The sequence below is a fragment of the Pleurodeles waltl genome, chromosome 11 (genome assembly GCF_031143425.1).
Source record: "Pleurodeles waltl isolate 20211129_DDA chromosome 11, aPleWal1.hap1.20221129, whole genome shotgun sequence".
Classification (NCBI taxonomy): Eukaryota; Metazoa; Chordata; class Amphibia; order Caudata; family Salamandridae; genus Pleurodeles; species Pleurodeles waltl.
Window position 1 is genome coordinate 380,364,187 of NC_090450.1, and position 18,643 is coordinate 380,382,829.

Sequence of the window (18,643 nt, forward strand, 5' to 3'; positions counted from 1 at the left end):
AAATGGTACCTCACTTGTGTGGGTAGGCCTAGCGCCCTCGAAAGGAAATGCCCCAAAACGTGGACACATCACATTTTTTCACAGAAAACAGAAGTGTTTTTTGCAAAGTGCCTACCTGTGGATTTTGGCCTCTAGCTCAGCCGGCCCCAGGGGGGGGCAGAAATGGCCTAAAATAAATTCCCCACCCCCCGGGGAGCGACCCCTGCGTGACACTGGTGCAAAAAAAAAAGATCCCCGGTGCCTAGATGTTTCATTGACCTAAAATTGTCCGATTTGCCCCCAAGGGGGGGGAGGGGCAGAAATGGCCTAAATACAATTTGCCCCTTCAGGGGAGCGACTCTTGCCTAAGGGGTCGCTCCCCATCTGTAAAACAACGCCAACAAAAAAAAAAAAAAATCCCCGGTGCCTAGTGGTTACTGCCCCCCTTGGGGGCAGATCGGCCTAATTAAAATAGGCTGATCTGCCCCCAAGGGGGACAGAAACTGCCTAAATATAATTTCCCCTTGCCTAAGGGGTGGCTCCCCACCTCAAAAAAAAAAAAAAAAAAAGATCCCTGGTGCCTAGAGGTTTCTGCCCCCAGGGGGGGCAGAAAAGGCCTTAAAAAAATAAATGCCCCCCCACCCCACCCCCCAGGAACGAGCCTTGCCCAAGTGGTCACTCCCTTATGCCAATTACTTAAAAAAAATTAAATACCTGGTGTCTAGTGGCCATTGCAATCCGGCTGCTAAAACGCGGAGACTTCAAAGGGAAGGAAATTTATTTCCTTCCCTTTGAAGCCTCTCCAGCCTCCTCCACGTGATCAGAAGAGAAATGCAAAGGAGGAGGCCTTGTGACAATCAGCACGCGATCGCGCGCTGACGTCACAGGAGGGGGTGGAAGGGGAAGGTCTTCCCCTTCCATCCCTGCCTTGGGCGGGTGGGGGGAAACTCCACAAAGGGAGCGCTAGCACTCCCTCTGGGCTCTGTGCCCAGGACATAATGGTTACGTCCTCGGCACAGGAGCACTGTGCCTCAGGACGTAACCATTACGTCCTGGGCACAGAAGGGGTTAATAAGCAAATAGAAATTCAGATATAGTGACTAAATCTTCTTCCACAAGATCAAACTGAGCAGAGCTCAGAGGAGACTCCCTAGCACAACGTGCAGTAGAAGATCTGAGGTACTGGAGCTTCTCTCAGGAGGGTTCCAGAGGGTGGTGCTCTCTGATTGGCTCAAGCATGGTCCTTTTTACATAAGGACTTGGATAGATTGCTAAAATGTAGAGTTTTAATGTTATAGCGGTTATGTCTTTGGGACATTGTCTTTTCTAAGGTACCGGGTCTCCCATCTCAACAACAGGGAATGATTAAAGCATGTGAATCTATGAAAGATTCCAATACTGGAGTAAGAAGCTAAGTGCTCAGCACCAGTTCTGAAAGCTCCAGATTACTCTACGCAATTCACTGTGCAGACTGATGCCTCTGAACATGGGATAGGATCAGTCCTATCCCAAACCAATGATGGCCTTGACCAGCCTGTTGCTTTTATTAGCAGGAGGTTATTCCCCAGGGAGCAGCGTTGGAGTGCCACTGAGAGGGAGGCCTTTGCTGCTGTTTGCTCACTGAAGAAGTTGAGACCATACCTGTTCGGTACTCACTTCATAGTTCAAACTGACCACAGACCTCTCAAACGGCTCATGCAAATGAAAGGAGAGAACCCTAAACTGTTGAGGTGGTCCATATCCCCACAGGGAATGAACTTTGTAGTGGAACACAGACCAGGGACTGCCCATGCCAATGCAGATGGCCTTTCCAGGTTCTTCCACTTAGAAAATGAAGAATCTCTTTGGAAAGCTCAGTCTCATCCTCTTTTGTTTGATGGGGGTAGGGGGGAATTGTGTAGGAAAATGCCACTATTGGCACGGTTAGCCCCTAACATTTTGTTGATGCTACTTATGATTGAAAGTGTGCTCGGACCCTGCTGCTTACCAGGCCCCAGCGTTCCTTCCCTAAAACTGTACCTTTGTCTCCACAATTCACACAGCCCTGGCACACAGATAAGTCCCTTGTAAATGGTACCCCTGGTACCAAGGGCCCTGTGGCCAAGGAAGGTCTCTAAGGGCTACAGCATGTATTATTCCACCCTGGGGACCCCTCACTCAGCACATGCACACTGCCTCACAGCTTGTGTGTGCTGGTGGGGAGAAAAAGACTAAATCGACATGGCCCTCCCCTCAGAGTGCCATGCCCACAACCCACTGCCTGTGGCATAGGTAAGTCACCCCTCTTGCAGGCCTTACAGCCCTAAGGCAGGGTGCACTATACCACAGGTGAGGGCATAGCTGCATGAGACAAATGCCCCTACAGTGTCCAAGCCAATTCTTAGCCATTGTAAAGGCAGGGTAGCCATAAAGAGTATATTGTCTGGGAGTTTTTCAAACAAACTCCCCAGTTCCATAATGGCTACACTGAATACTGGGAAGTTTGGTATCAGACTTCTCAGCACAATAAATCCACACTGATGCCAGTGTGGGATTCATTGAGAAATGCACTCAGAGGGCATCTAAGAGATGCCCCCTGAATGCCAGCCCAACTTCTAGTGCTAAGCTAACCAGTCTCCGCCAGCCTGCCACTTCCACACTAGTTTCTGGCCACATGGGGTGAGTGCCTTTGAGCACTCTGTGACCAGAAACAAAGCCTGTCCTGGGTGGAGGTGCCTCACACCTCCCCCTGCATGAACTCTAACACCTGGCAGTGAGCGTCAAAGGCTCAAGACTGGTGTTACAACACCCCAGGGCACTCCAGCTAGTGGAGATGCCCGCCCCCCCCCCCCCCCCCCCCCCACGACACAGCCTTCACGTTTGGCAGCAAGTCCAGAGGAGATATTGAGAAAAACAAGGAGGAGTCACCCTCCAGCCAGGACAGCCCCTAAGGTGTCCAGAGCGGAGGTGACCCCTTCTTCAGAAAATCCTCCATCTTCTTTTGGAGGATTTAGCACAGTAGGATTAGGGATGTGCCCCCCCTCCTCAAAGGGAGGAGGCACAAGGAGGGTGTAGCCACCCTCAGGGACAGTTGCCATTGGCTACAGCCCTCCAGCCCTAGACACACCCCTAAATTTAGTATTTAGGTGCTACCCTGAACCCAGGAAATCAGATTCCTGACAACCTGAACAAGAAGGACTGCTGGACCTGAAAACCCCACAGAGAAGACGGAGACAACTGATTTGGCCCCAGCCCTACCGGCCTCTCTCCAGATTCAGAGAACCTGCATCCAGTGGGACCAGCGACCTCTGCCGACTCAGAAGACTGACCTGCAACCCAAAGGACCAAGAAACTCCCATGGACAGCAGCTCTGTCCAAAGCAACAAGAAGAAACCATCTTTAAAGGGACTCCCACCGCACTCCTGAAGCGTGAGTCCCGAACACTCTTCCCCCTGAAGCCCCCGGCCCGTGTCCACAGAACCAACACTGCAGCGAAGACCCCCAGGTGACTCTCACAACGTGGCCAACCTGAGACAACTTCCCTGCACCCCTACGGCATCGCCTGCAGAGAGAATCCAGAGGATACCCCTGACCGTGACTGACCGGTAACAAAAAAACCTGACGCCTGGAAGAAGCACTTCACCTGCAGCCCCCATGCCGGAGAGGAACCAACTAACAGCGCCGGAGTGACCAGCAGGCGGCCCTCATCTTTGCCCAGTCAGTGGCTGGCCCCAGAAGCCCCCCTGGGCCCTGCATGCATCATCATAGTGACCCCTGGGTCCCTCCAATGATTTCAACGCAAACCCCGACACCTATTTTCGGCACTGCACCCGGCCGCCCCTGTGCCGCTGAGGGTGCATTTTGTGTGCCTGTTTGGGATGCCCCCAGTGCTCTGCAAAACCTCCCTGGTCTGCTCCCAGAGGATGCAGGTACTTACCTGCTAGCAGACTGGAACTGGAGCACCCCTAGTCTCCATAGGCGCCTATGTTATTTGGGCCTCTCTTTGACCTCTGCACCTGACCGTCCCTGTGTTGCTGGTTCTGGGTGTTTTAGGATTGACTTGAACCCCCAGCGGTGGGCTGCCTATGCCCTGGAGGCTGAACTTATAAGTGCTTTAATTACCTGAAAAACTAACTTGTACTTTACCTCCCCCAGGAACTGTTGATTTGTGCACTGTTCACTTTTAAAATAGTGTATTGCCAAGTTCCGCTAAATGGTGTACATTACTGTTTTAATTCAAAGTTCCATATTTACATATGCCAAGTAGCTTACAATTTATGTACTTACTTGAATTCTGAATCTTGTGGTTCTAAAATAAATTAAGATAAGAACATTCTTCTATATAAAAACCTATTGGCCTGGAGTTAAGTCTTTGAGTGTGTGTTCTCAGGTATTGCCTGTTTGTGTACAACAAATGCTTAACGCTACCTTCTGATAAGCCTAACTGCTCAACCACACTACCACAAATAGAGCATTAGTATTATCTATTACTGCCTCTGTCAATCTTGTTGTGGAACCCCTGGACTCTGAGCACACTATCTCTCACTTTGAGATAGTATATACAGAGCCAACGTCCTACAAACGTGTAGGAAGCTGTAACTAAAATGGCTACACAACAGAGGGAGGGTCTTTCGACTGAGAAGGATACATATAGTGTGGCTTTGGCTGCCAGTGTGTTTGCAGCAGTCAGATCTTGCAGTACGGAGCAGGGCCGCGTACCGCACTTGTAACTAGGATTAAGTAAGTTTATGTTGTCTCTGTATTGCAGTGTTTGAAGGCATTATAGCAAATTGGGTTGTTTATCCTCACCAGGGTGTCCATTCTTGTTTAGTTAACAGAGTCCCGATACCTTTTTGAAGCAGCAGTATTAAGGATTCCCCACGTGTTCCTCATAGTGGGTGGAAGTATGAGGCATAATATGTTGAGCTGAGCGGATCTTTGGACCGCAATGGGAAGTTGGATGAAAGAAGTTTAGCTTGTCTCCGTTTTCAGTAATTGTTGGCAGTGCGTTAGATTTAGTGGTTGAGCATTATCCTTTTTTCGTTTAGTTAATAGTGTCCTGATACAGTGTCTCAGAAACAGTGGTAAGCACTCCTCCCCCCACCCCCCTTCCGCTCCCCCCACATCCATCACAGTGGTTTTCATTGTGGTATATCTAAATATTATGTGGAGCTGAGGATGAGGCTCTTCTATTTGGCAACACTGGCACTGGTATTAGTGGTGAGATTTGTCACTCCTAATGTAGGTGAGGTCTTGTTGTAGGCACAAGTATGCTGATCGGCTCACGTTTGCATGAGATGGCTTTGATTCCATTCGTAGATGACTGCATGTGGTGTATATTGTGAGTGGGAGAGCCACCTTCATGTATGGCGGGTTTTGGTTTGTTTTTACATGGGTTTGTTAATATAAGATATTTATTATGTTGTAGAGTAACAATTATTGGAAATAATTCCTTCATGACACGTTGTCCTGAGGATGGTTTCAGGGAATATTGGAGCTGCGGGAGACTGAAACACCGACCATAGACCCTCATGTCGAAACATCGCATTTCTGCTGGAATATTTCATGAAGGATCCTGATTGCCTGTGTGTCATCAAAAAGGACTGATTCATTATTAACTGTTGTTTGTATTAAATAGTCAGGGGGTTGGTGCCCTCCTTGTGTTCCCTAGATGTGGAGTTAGTGGGACAGGAGTAGGTTACCTGTGCTTGTATACATGATTAATCAGTGTTGTTGTTGCTGCTCTAATTTCTTGCGTAAACTTGATGATCCTATAAAAATTACATCCATTTTCTATCACACCGTATGTGGAGTTATTCAACTATAAAATTGGTTCATGCTTGGATGAGAACACTAAATGTAGATATTCAACTTATGTTGAGTTAATTATCAAAATGAGTCCTCCTTGAACATTTATTACATTAGAATATCTTGAAAGTTAACTCCAGACGGAAGATGCCCCAAACAGCTTTACCTCTCTTTTATTGGGAACTGGCCCACAGAGTACCGACCTGCCCACCAGTGCCAGGCTTCCAACCGAAGTCAGTAGTGGTGCTGCTGTTACTTTACCGAGACAGACGTCATACTCCAGAAGGCACAAACTGAATGCCCCTACACAGAGGACAACACTAGGGTGTTTGTTTTCCCTTACTAGATGGCGGCAGTGCAGGACAAACGCACCTCCTTTAAGGAAGTGAAGAAAGATCTCAGGGAAGAAGGCCTGCAGTACGCTTTGATGTTCCCTGCTAAACTTAGAAATATCCTGGTCGACAAGACCCATTTCGGCAAGGACCCAGGCCAGGTCTGGGAATGGCTGGACACATATAAAGCAGGAACCACCTTGCTGGCAGCCCAATAGAGGGATTGAACATCCAGACGCAAGCCTAGGAAACTGTTGTGGATGACGCAGGTCAGCCGGCCCCTCAAAAAACCATCCCCTTTTGTAGGAAAGTACCCTCTTTCTTGGCATGGTTACCACCATTCTCTGCCAGTTGTCAGTGTGTTTGACTGTGTTCACTGGGATCCTGCTAACCAGGACCACAATGATTATGCTATCTCCCTTCTAACTTGGTTACTTGTACCATTTTCACCCCACATTTGGCATACTGGTGCCCCCCATTTAATTCCCTAGTATATGGTACCCAGGGCATTAGAATACCAGGGGATCCCCCAGGGGCTGCAACATGTATTATGCCACCCATGGGGGGGGGGGGGCATGAAAAGTTTAACTGCAGGCCTGTCATTGCAGCCTGCATGAAAGGGTGCATGTACCCTTTTCACTACAGGTCACTGCAAGTCACCCCTATGGCATGCCCTCCTAGCCCAGAGGGCAGGGTTTAAGTATCTGTGTATGAGGGCACCCCTGCACTAGCAGAGGTGTCCCCACGAAGTCTAGATCTATTCTCCTGGACTTCTTGAGTACGGGGACCCCATTTTATGCATTTACTGGACATAGGTCAATACCTATGTCCAGCTTCACAATGGTAACTCCGAATATGGCCATGTAAGGTATGTTTGGTATCAAACATGTCAGAATCATAACCCAATACTGTTGCCAGTATTGGAAGTATAATTCCATCCACTCTGGGGGATCCTTAAAGGACCACCAGCATTGCTCCTACCAGCCTTCGGGGTTTTCCGGGCAGCCCAAGCTGCTGCCTCCCCTCTGACAGGTTTCTGCTCTCCTGCTGCTTTAAACAGCTCAAGCCCAGGAAGCCAGAACAAAGGATTTCCTTTGGAAGATGGGGGTAACACCCTCTCCCTTTGGAAATATGTGTTACATGGCTTGGGAGGGGTAGCCTCCCCAAGCCACTGGTATACTTTTAAGGACACATTGTGTGCCCTCCGTGCATAAACCAGTCTACATCAGTTCAAGGACCTCCAATCCCTGTTCTGGCGCGTAACTGGACAAATGAAAGGGGAGTGACCACTCCCCTATCCATCACCACCCCAGGGGTGGTGCCCAGAGCTCCTCCCGACAGTCCCTGAGTTCTGCCTTCCTGCATCCAAGGTTGGCAAGAACCTCTGGTAGCAACTGAGTGGCCAGGTAAGGCAGGTGACATCAGAGGCCTCTTCTGATAGGTGGTCACCAGGCTAGGTGACCAATCACCTTTGCAGGGCTATTTAGGGTCTCTCTCTTGGGTGGGTCCTCAGATTTGGCTTGCAAGATTCCAGCACAGCTCCTCTGCTACCTCCACTTCAAATTTTAGCCACTGGAACTGCGACTGGACCCACCAGGAACCTTCAATCTGCATCCACGACAAATGCTCTGCTTGGAACATTGCTTCCACGGCTCTTTCCAGCTTCTGCAACATTTCCCCAGCTGTACATCCTCTGAGGGTGGCAAGTCATCAGTCTGCACGAGAAGGAAGAAAGAATCTCCCTTGGAGTGAAGGAGTCACTCCCCTGCATCCGCAGGCACCAACTGCAACGACAAGAGGCTTTGTGCATCTCCTCTCATCCCGAGCTGCGTGGATCATGCATCACGGGTGGTGGTCCGGAGTAGTCCTCTTGGTCCTCTCTACCAACTGCCCAACTTTGGTAGAGGTAAGCCTGTGTTTTCCCAAGCAGGACAGTACCCCCATGCACTGTCGCTTGAAGCTTGTTTGCCTCTGCTCCAAGGGATCTTCAGGCTCTAGGTAGCCCCATCCCCCAGGACTCCTTCCTGAGAAGCACAGCCATTTGCATACTTCTCCTGCAGCGTGGGACCCTTCTCCAGTTGTGCTCCGTGGGCACCTCTGCAACTGCTGGTTCCTCGTCCAGTGGGTCTCCTGTGGGGGCTACCTCATCTTCTGTGGACTCTCTGCCATGCTGCGGGTCCACCCCAGGATGCCCCCCGCGCACTGAGTCCTCCTGCACCTTGCTGGTCCCTGGCTGGTCCACTTTTGTTTCACCGTGACTTCTGCCTTTGCCAAGGCTGGTTGGTGGCTTTTCCACATCACTGACCAACTGCATTCATTCATCCGGCGTGTGACGTCGACTGCATCCTCCAGGAGCTCTTCAACTGCTCCAAGCCTGCATTCCTGACCGTCTTCGTCCTACCTTCGATCAACTCCTGCATCATCATGAATCCACCGGTGGTTTCTTGCTGTCTTGTTTGGGTGTTGCATTTTCTTCTTTTCCTTCCTTTTGGGTGGTTTGGGGAAAATCCATTAACTTACTCCAGTCTTCCTGTTTGCTATGGGGCACTGTGGTACTTACCTTTGGGGTTTCCTGGTACCGCCAGCTCCCCTCTACACATTCCACCTACCTAGGTGGGGGTCCTGTGTTCGCATTCCATTTTTTTAGTATATGGTCTGGGCTTTTCCTAGGGTCACTATTGTCTATTTGCATTTACATTGTTTTCTATCACTTTATATGCCTTTTGCTGATATCTAGTGTACATATTTAGAGTGTTTACTTACCTCCTATTGGAGGACTGCCTTTCTAGTACTTTCTGGCATTGTGTCACTAAAAAAAGCACCTTTATTTTTGTAACAGTGAGTGTTTTCTTTCATGTGTGTAAGTGCTGTGTTACTACAGTGGTATTGCATGAGCTTTGCATGTCTCCTAGATAAGCCTTAGCTGCTCATCCACAGCTACCTCTAGCGAGTCTGTCTTCTAGACACTGCCTACACTACACTAATAGGGGATACTAGGACCTGGTATAAGGTGTAAGTACCTCAGGTACCCACCACACACCAGGCCAGCTTCCTACATCTTCCCAATCTGAACATGAAAGAGCAGCTGCCCTCCAGGCGGTAGCTGAGACAGCGGCAATTCAAGGTCTTGATTCTGACAATGACACGCCGTGGGACCAACGGTTATTGCTCTTGGAGTCTGGTCCCTCTCGGAGATCACACTACCATTGGTGACTCCACAATCAGTAGATGATTTGATCTTAAAGACCTTGCTGCACCTCAGAAGACTACTTGCCAACAGTGAACTGAGGGGATGTCCCTGTTGCTGGGTAAAGGAGGCCGGAAACGGAACTCGACCCATGGAGGCCACTTGTAAATACTCTTTCGGCACGCTCTGGGGACTTTGCACCAGGTGCATCATCATAATTGCATAGATTTCATAGAGTGCCTACTGGCACCCTGGGCTGGTTGTCATTTGTGAGGCAGGCACAGTAAGGGCTAACCTATACAGCTTGCTACCTCATGCTGGCCCTTCCTAGGAAACTGGAGGGGGTTCCTACTGACAATGGTTTCGTGTTACAGGTTTGGGTGGATAGCTGCTGCTGGTTTGCTCTGGGGAGAGGGTGTTTTTGGTTGAGGTTTTATTGTTTGTCTCGGGGTCCACGCTGTTGTATGCAACAGAAGAGAGGCAGAGTGTAATCTACGTTACCTGACTTCCACCAGGTCATTTGGCTTGTAACTGGGATGCAGAAAGAACCACACTTTCTTGACAAAATGATGAATGCTGGGCTCCTTCTGGGATCCACGCACATACACCATCCACTTATGAGTAGATTGGTCGTTTTCTTCTCTCTTGTCAGGAGGAATGTATCTGCGGAATCAAAGAAGCCAGATTGAGAAGTCAAGCTCTTTATTAGGACGCCACTTTCATTTTTGTGCGAGTTTGCTAAATCAAAAACACAATGCCAACCTAATGCTTGCACACATTTGCTTCTGAAGGCACTCCAATTCAGTTCAAATAGACTACTGCATGACAAAAAAATCGGAGATTTTGTTTCAGATATTTTCTGGATATACTCCTAATATATGGATAGCCATTCTTTTTTCATAACATTTTTTATTGCATGTCTAACATATTCCAGCCAAAGTCGGACCATAATAGCATATTCACATAGCCATGGAAAGGTTTAGTTTTTCCAAACTGCGACTGCATGCTTCCACACCCCCTCACCAACACCCCACCACTTCTCCAGCACATCTTGTACACAATACGATTGGTCATTACATAGAAAAATTATCTACCTACTACACATCGGCATTGAGTACTTCAATATCAGCTTGGTAAGACCGCACCTGGAGTAAGGGAATGCCCCTGTAATCCTCCATTTTAGCCAAATCTTCAAATGTTTGCGTGGGCAGCCTTGCGCCTGATATATAGGTATTTCTAAGGCCATACAGTTATCCAGGCCTCGTTTCCAAACATTCAATCTATGGGGCAACAATGCTTTCCACGCTATGGCAATGTCTCTCTTTACTATAGTGAACCCCAGCAGTAATACTGTTCGCTTATATCCATTTCTGCCAATTCCTTCAACTACGTGTAGAAGTACTAATTTGGGGTTGAATGGTATACAGTATGTACTAAGACATCCTATATCCCCTTCCCAGAATGGTTTCAGAGCAGAGCACTCCCACACAGTGTATATGAATGTGCCTTCCGCACCTTTACAACTAATGTATTGTGGTGAAGCTATCACCCCAATGCGCTGCCTCATAAAGTACTCCCTATGAAGCCATTTCATTGTAACATGCGCAAGTGTGAGGAAACCACAGTGTTTCGGCCCAGTCATTGTCATCTAAGACCAAGGTATCCTTCTCCCAGGACCCTTTTAGAGCATCCAACGCATATGGGCTGTTAATTATCAATGAGTAACATATCCTGGATATCTTGTGAGCTCCCATATCTCCTTACAGGAGCTTGCACTCTAAGGGGGCAGAACTCCGGTAACATCATCAAGGACTTGATATACGGCAATATGGCATGTCATAGCTGCAGATATTTATGAATCTGGGTGCGGTGCAAATGATATTCACTCTGCAGCTCCTGAAAGGATTTCAAGTGGGTCTAATTCATTACATCTCCGAACAATATAACCCCCAACATGTCCCCTCTCCCAAAGTCCTCTAGTTGGGCCACCTGCCAAAGCATCAACCCATGCCACAGAGGTGTGATTCCTGTAAGAGTGCCCCACATTACCATTTGCCGGTGAGCCTCACTCTATAATCTGAGCATTACCTGTTTTGCTTGGGGAAATGTAGTGAGCCTCTGGTTGCTGTATAACCAGCCAAGTAGGGAGGTGTCACCCATCGCCCATTTTTCGGTTGCATATGCAGGGTCATTATGACGGACGATCCACCGGCACCCTTCACACTCATGACACACTGATGACACACTGATGGAAGCCACTGGTCTGCACTCAGATACCTTTCTACTGTATAGCTCTCTTAGGCATACCTTGCAACGTGCATAGGGTGACCTTGCGAGGGAACCCCAGGTACATTACGCAATACAGTATCTGCATGTATTCAGAGAGGGGAGGCATATAATACGCTGGTTCGCGGACTATCTGCATATACATACATCCAAGCCCATTTGTGGCCCTCCGGGGGCGATGGGAAGGGGATGGGGGGGACCTTTCATGGACAAGGAATGGGCGACCATATTAGAAACCCCCATGTATGTCCCATGCAACATGCAATTTCTCCTCATACAATATTATGTAGTTCAAAGAGCCTATCTCACACCCGAGAAAATTAACAGATATTTTAACCGTACAGATGCTGCGTGCCCGCCATCGGTGCGGACTTCCTGCACATGGTGTGGTCTTGCCCCACTTTGAGCCACTACTGGTCTTCGATTCTAGCGTGCTTAGCGCACTGTGTAGACAGACCCTTACCACAGACCTGGGAGACACGCATTTTGGGATTGTTCCCTAGGGGCAAAAAAAAAAACTGAGAACATTATCCCGTTTTCTGAATCTCTGATTTTTAGTGGCAACGCGCTTTATCAACTGTAAATGGCAGTCTCCTGAACCGCCAGCACACAAAGCATGTGTGCAATCGCTGACTGCCTGGGTGAGAGCAGGGTACACAGCTCTTCGACGCGAGGAGGTGTTGGGGCTGCGCAAGTATCCTCTTGCGTCACAATGGGAACTAATGTTAACGGACCTCAGCAATATACTGGTGCCTGCGCTACTCAATTATGATCCCCCAGCTGTAAGCGATGCATGATTGCGATGGCGTGCATACATGCATATAATCTAGCACACCACATATTTGTATACATGGGCAGAACAGATGGGCACTCCCTTCAACTTGGAGGCAAATGTGCGCATGAAAGCCACAGATTGCATGTGTGGGACAAGTTGCAGAGCACCTATCATCTGTATAACAGCTATACTAATTCTGCACTGTAAGTACAGAGACATGTTTTGCTCACGCCTTTCCCTTCTCGTATGTTTATTGTTGTGAACTGATGTTACATGCAAACATGTGGACCACACGTGCCTTTATACAGTACTAGGTCAACTTTTCAGTACAAATGCAATAAAGAAATAAAAAAATAATGGCCGATCCACCATTCATTAATAATTAGCATGTGGGACGCAACATAGTACGAGTACAGATCTCCTGCAGCTTTTCCACCCTCATAGACAGATAAGCATGTGGCCAAGGATAGTAGGTGTCCCTTCATCCCACCTAAACCTCGATAATATGGAATTGAACTGGTGAAACCACCGGCGTGGGATCACAAATCAGAAATTCTTAAGTCTATATAGCAGCCTGGGAAGAGAAACTATCTTAAAGATCGAAGACCTCCCCATAAGGGACAAGGGAAGATGCAACCACGTTTTGACCGATCCTTGGGTTCTGGCCAGCATTGGTTCTATATTTTGTTTGGATGGCCAGCCTTTGTCTGCCAATAAGTACACCTCCAGGTATTTAAGTCCTCAATCTTCTACTCAATGCTTGGTGCCCAATTAATGGGACCCCAAAATCAATTAAAAGGGAGGATGGAGTACTTAGATAGATTTATAAATAGGCCGGACATTTACCCCCAAAATATGTAATATCTCAAGTATACGCGGCCCACTGCTGTTGGGATCTGACATGAAATACATCATCCATATATAAAATGATTCTATCTGAGATAGCCGAGGACAATTCAAAGCCTTTAACCAGTGGGTCAATGCGACCCATTAAGCCAAGGGCTCTATGGCCAATGTGAATAAACGGGGTGAGAGTGGGCACTCTTGGCGTGTACCGATTCTGATGCAGTTATATCTGTATATAGTAACCTAATATGTGAGATAAATCGGGGGCCAAAACTCAGCCTATGTAACAGAGTGAACAAATATGTCCAATCGACAAGAAGAGTTGAATGCTCTGTCTATATATGCTGACAAAATGGTACCTGGACATCCAAGGCGATCTACAAAAGGGGCCCCTGATCCAAACAAAGGGAGAGATCCAGGGAAGTACAAGAAAAGTAAAACAAAAGTCGCTCTCCCAAATGTTTAGCATCGAAACAAATCTGGTATTATATTGTATTAAACACACAATCGTTTTTATTAATATAAATTACCAAAAGATAATCAAAAACACATAAGACAATTCCCCCCTAGACAAGCAAATATTTTAATTAAACAGAAAAAAGAATACCACACCAAACAAACAAACATACTAAACACGAACAAGAGACAACATCCAAGACACCGGACTAACAAATAAAGACAGAGATTCATAAAGACAATAATATAAATCAACCACATTCCAAATAATGAAATTATGTAAATATACAATAAGTATGTTGGGACCATTTTGATTGGTTTGTCCACCGAAACGCGCGTCGGCCCTGACAAAAATCTATCTTCATTTGGAGCAATGTAGAAAATGTGATATTGGCCCTGATGAAAACCGACCTTTAGTCCCTGATGAAAATCTATTTTCGTTTGGAGCAATTTCCCTGAATGTGATATAGGCCCTGATGAAAACCTATCTTTACTTGGAGCAACTCTGAAAAATGTGATATTTATTTTGAATGGACATGGGACTAGCTTGGGCGTTGATGAGAATCCATTACTCTTTTGTAGTTACCTTTAAAAAAAACTTTGACATCTATATTGTTGGACCGGGCTCTTTTACAGGGTCATTCCCCAGACTTTTTGCCTCCTTATTTTTCTGACCTTTGTTGGCTGACGTTTTGACTCTGAGCACTTTTTCACTGCTAACAAGTGCTAAAGTGCATGTGGTCTCTCTTACAAATTTGGTATGATTGGATTATACCCGATTGGCATATTTAATTTACCTATAAGTCCCTTGTAAAGTGGTATCCCTATACCCAGGACCTGTAAATTAAATGCTACTAGTGGGCCTGCAGCGCTGCTTGCGCCACCCACTGAAGTAGCCTGTCAAACCTATCTAAGGCCTGCTAGCGCAGAGCCTGTGTGCGCCACAGGGACCTGGCATCTAAATGTACTTGCCAGGCCCAGAACTCCCCTTTTACTACATGTAAGTCACCCCTAAGGTACGCCCTAGCTAGCCCTTTGGGCAGGGTGCCATGTATGTAGAAGGCAGGACATGTGCCATGTTGCATGGCCTGTCCTGGTAGTGACAAACAGCCTAACTTGGTGTCTCACTGCTGTGAGTGCTGCCTCTTCATAGGATTGCATTGGAGATGCCCTGCCTTATGTGTAAGGGGTATTGTCTGATTTATGAGGAGTAGCGTAGGCATGTCTGGTATGGTTGTGATAGTGGTAAGAAATGCTGCTTACTGGTGTAGGTGTATTTTTTATTACTATCACAGAAATGCCACTTCTAGAAAGTGCGCATTTATCTGTGCTTATGACTTTGGTGTTTTGCAGCTTGTCTCCAATCAAGGTCTGGGCAGACTGACAGTTGGGGCATTGTGGATACTTCTCAGACAGCCTGAACACAGGGAGGGTGGAGGTGACACAGAGGTACATCTACATATTGTAAAGCCTTCCTGGGCTGAGAGAAGGGAGAGGCGGGGCACACCTGCATTTGTAAAGACTGTGCCCTGGCCTAACACAATAGGGTCGTTAACCCCCCACTGATGTTTGGAGCCTGTACTGAAAGGAGAGAGGGGGCACTCCCAGAACCAGTTGTAACTGGCTGGAGCCTCCTCTCCCTACCATTGTAAAACACTAAGAACTGACTATAAGCACAGGGGAATTTTCCCCACACTTTGAACACTCTTAGAACCTGAAACGGGACACAGAACGCTGATGAATGGACCCACCAGGAAACCACCTTGGACTGCTGCTGTTGTGCTGACCTCTGGCCTGCCTGGTCACTAGGAGGAACTGCCGCCACCTGCACCCCTTGTGCTAGCCTGTAGCTGGGCACACCAACCCTGTACTCTTTCTATTCCTGCTTGCTCCCAGGGGCAGGGTGCTGTTGCCCCTGACCCCTGCAAACAACTTTGCCTGAGCGCTTTGGGAAGCGCCTTTATTGGGATCCCAAATCACCGCCGCGACCCGGGTTGGGAAACAAGCCCTTGCGCTCTCTTTAGCACTCTGCCTGGCTTTGAGGACCCCAAATCACAGCCGCGACCCGGGTGCCGCAGTTTGACTTCAGCGTGAGGTTCGCGCTGATCCTAGTGCCCCCGGGGCACTGACCGAAAGTAACAGAAGGAGCTTGCACGCTCCTACCGTGTCCCCGGGTGACGCGCCCTTTTCAGAACGCCCCCGGGGCACACCTCGCCAGCCCTTCCTCAACGCTGCTTCCCTCGCGCACAAGGGAAAGCAGAAGCGCGCCTCGCAGCGGGTGCGGCCGCCTGTGAAAAGCAGGTGCAGAGCCTCATCGGAGGCCCCTGCTTCCCCCGTTACTTCATAAGGCAGCCGCACTGTGGACAAGGGCGGCTGCCTCTCTACCAAGCAGGACGCGGAGGAGAAAGGGAGTTCCCTTTCCCCTGGTCACTGCGCTAGGAGCGCAATCCCCCCCGACTACACTAAACCTTTGGCTGTTGGGCCCCACCCTCCCCACTCGGAGAGGGCCATTAGAGGCCCGGGGGGGCCCCCAAAGATCACGGGACCCCGGATGGGCCTGTTCTTTCTCACAAGGGAGAGGGTGCTGATCGCCCCTCTCCCCCACAGACACCGCGTGGCCCCCGTGTTGCGCACAGGTGCGTTGGGGGCCCCTGTGTTCATCTCTAGGCACTGGAAGTGCCGCTTCTACCAGAAATCAGGTACTCTTTAGGAAATCTAGGCTCTTGGAGCCTAATACAGACTTGTGGATGTTTACTATTTTCTATCTAGTTACTGTTTCTACATATATGTGCTTATGTTCCTTTTATGGGCATGTCTAACTGATAAGTAATTATATGACTTGTGATATATTCTCTAATGGCTCTTTTATTTAGGGATTGTTCATGACAAGTGCATATATCTTTTACTCCAATTCCTGACTACTGCTTATGTTGCAGAATCCTGAGAACTTAAGTGTTCTAATGTGACAACTGCATATTCTTGCAGAGTATTAGTAACTTGTGTAACATTCTGACAACTGCTAAGGTAGCAGGGTATTACTTACATGTAATCTTGGTCTAATTATGTTTTGTGCAATACAGATTATTTTTACATAGCTCAGTGTTGTGTTTACTTTGTGGTGTACATTTTGCGTCACGTGTGTTGTGTGTGTTGTGCAAACGCTTTACACATTGCCTCCAGGTTAAGCCTGACTGCTCATGCCAAGCTACCAAGGGGGTGAAGCAGGAGTTATCTTGGACGTGTAACTCCCTAGCCCTGACTAGAGTAGGTAGGTTCTGCCTGGCTCAGGTGCATACCCTAGCCAACCAGAAACCCAATTTCTAACAAAATTATTTGGACTCTTCGACAACTATTATAGAAATTGTTTATGATTAACAAGTTCTGTTGTTTAAGTTATATTTATTGTATATTTACATCATTTCATTATTCAGATTGTGGTTGATTTATGTTATTGTCTTTATGTATCTCTATGTCTATTTGTTAGTCCGGTGTCTTGGATGCTGTCTCTTGTTCGTGTTTAGTATGTTTGTTTGGTGTGGTATTCTTTTTTGTATTTAAATTCAAATATTTGCTTGTCTTGTCTGGGGGGAATTGTCTTATAATATATGTGTTTTTGATTATCTTTTGTTAATTTATATTAATAAAAACCATTGTGTGTTTAATGCAATATAATGTCAGATTTGTTTCGATGCTAAACATTTGGGAGAGCAACTTTTGTTTTACTTTTCCATCCGAGGCGATCTGCCAGCGCATTAGAGGCTCTCCATATATTATGGCGTGTTGCCCGACCCGGCTTTAAACACTGCCTGGTCCGGATGAATTAACTCAAGAATATATGGTTGTAACCTATTTGCAAATGCCCTAGCAAGGAGTTTTACCTCAATGTTTAACAGCGAGATTGGGCGATATGAGGAAGGATGTTCTGGTGGGCGGCCCGGCTGGTGAAACACCACAATTTCCACATGATGCCAGTCTGTTGGTAACAGCCCCTCTTCTATAGCGGTATGAAATGTGTTTACTAGATGTTTCCTCGAGTTTAGACATGTATGCCTTCAGGAATTCCCAGGGGAATCCACTAGGGCATGGGACCTTGCCAGTACGAAGGTGAGCCATCGCTAGACTAAGTTCGTTTTCCTTCAAGGCTCGAACGGGCCTCCGCAGATAATGTACACATAGGTAGGTCACACACAATCTACGGTCAATTCATGTGCAAGTATCTCCAGACAGGTATAGGCAGAGTTGTAGAAGACAGCACATTTTTGGACCAGTGTATATGGCTCAGTTATCAGAGTGTTACGCTCGTCCCTTAGCAGCAGTAGGTTTTGTGCATTTGATTGATGATGGCAAAGCCTATATAATAATTTACTTGATTTGTCTCCCCACTGGTAAATTCTAATTGCCTGGCTCGCCAAACAAGGTTGGCCTCATCCATAAGAAGCTGGCCCAAGTGTTGCTGAGCCAAGGCGAGTTGCTTGCGATCATCTCAGCCAGGCTGTGTTGTCACATCCTCCTCCAGGGATATGATGTGTGCCTTTAAAGCCTCAATTTTGTCTGTTTTATGTCTTCTTTTGTCTGCGCAGACGCTAATATCAATGCACCGCAACACTGGCTTAAGCACCTCCCATAATGTAACTGCACTCGTCACTGATCCCTCGTTATGAGTAAAATACTTAACTATTCCCCTGGTCATAATTTGGCAGTATACGGAAAGCTGTAAATGCCAAGGTGACATAGACCACCATAAGGGGATCTGACTGATCCGATGAGCAGGGTCATCACCAATTGGGAATGGTCAGATAATCCCTCTGCCGTTATCTCTATGGTTGCAATTCTATGTACATGAATTATGGGGATGAAGATATAATCAGTCATGGACAGTGAGCCAGGTACTGTTGATAAATATATAAAGTCTGGCTGAGTAGGATAATACAACCTCCAAACATCTGTGAGTTCCAGTGCAGTCGCCAGCACGGCCAGTCCCGTTCTGTCAGGCCC

The 18,643-nt window shown here is 47.5% G+C and overlaps 1 protein-coding gene across 2 annotated transcripts in view; it reads right to left on the reverse strand.

Moving 5' to 3' along the window:
• The window catches only part of YEATS2 (YEATS domain containing 2), a 1,667,962-nt gene that overhangs the window by 1,401,735 nt on the left and 247,584 nt on the right, over positions 1-18,643 (reverse strand). For both annotated transcript variants that reach the window (XM_069213699.1, XM_069213698.1), the window contains exon 7: positions 9,787-9,948. In XM_069213699.1, coding sequence (XP_069069800.1) covers positions 9,787-9,948 — 162 coding nt within the window. The remainder of the gene's footprint in view (positions 1-9,786; positions 9,949-18,643) is intronic.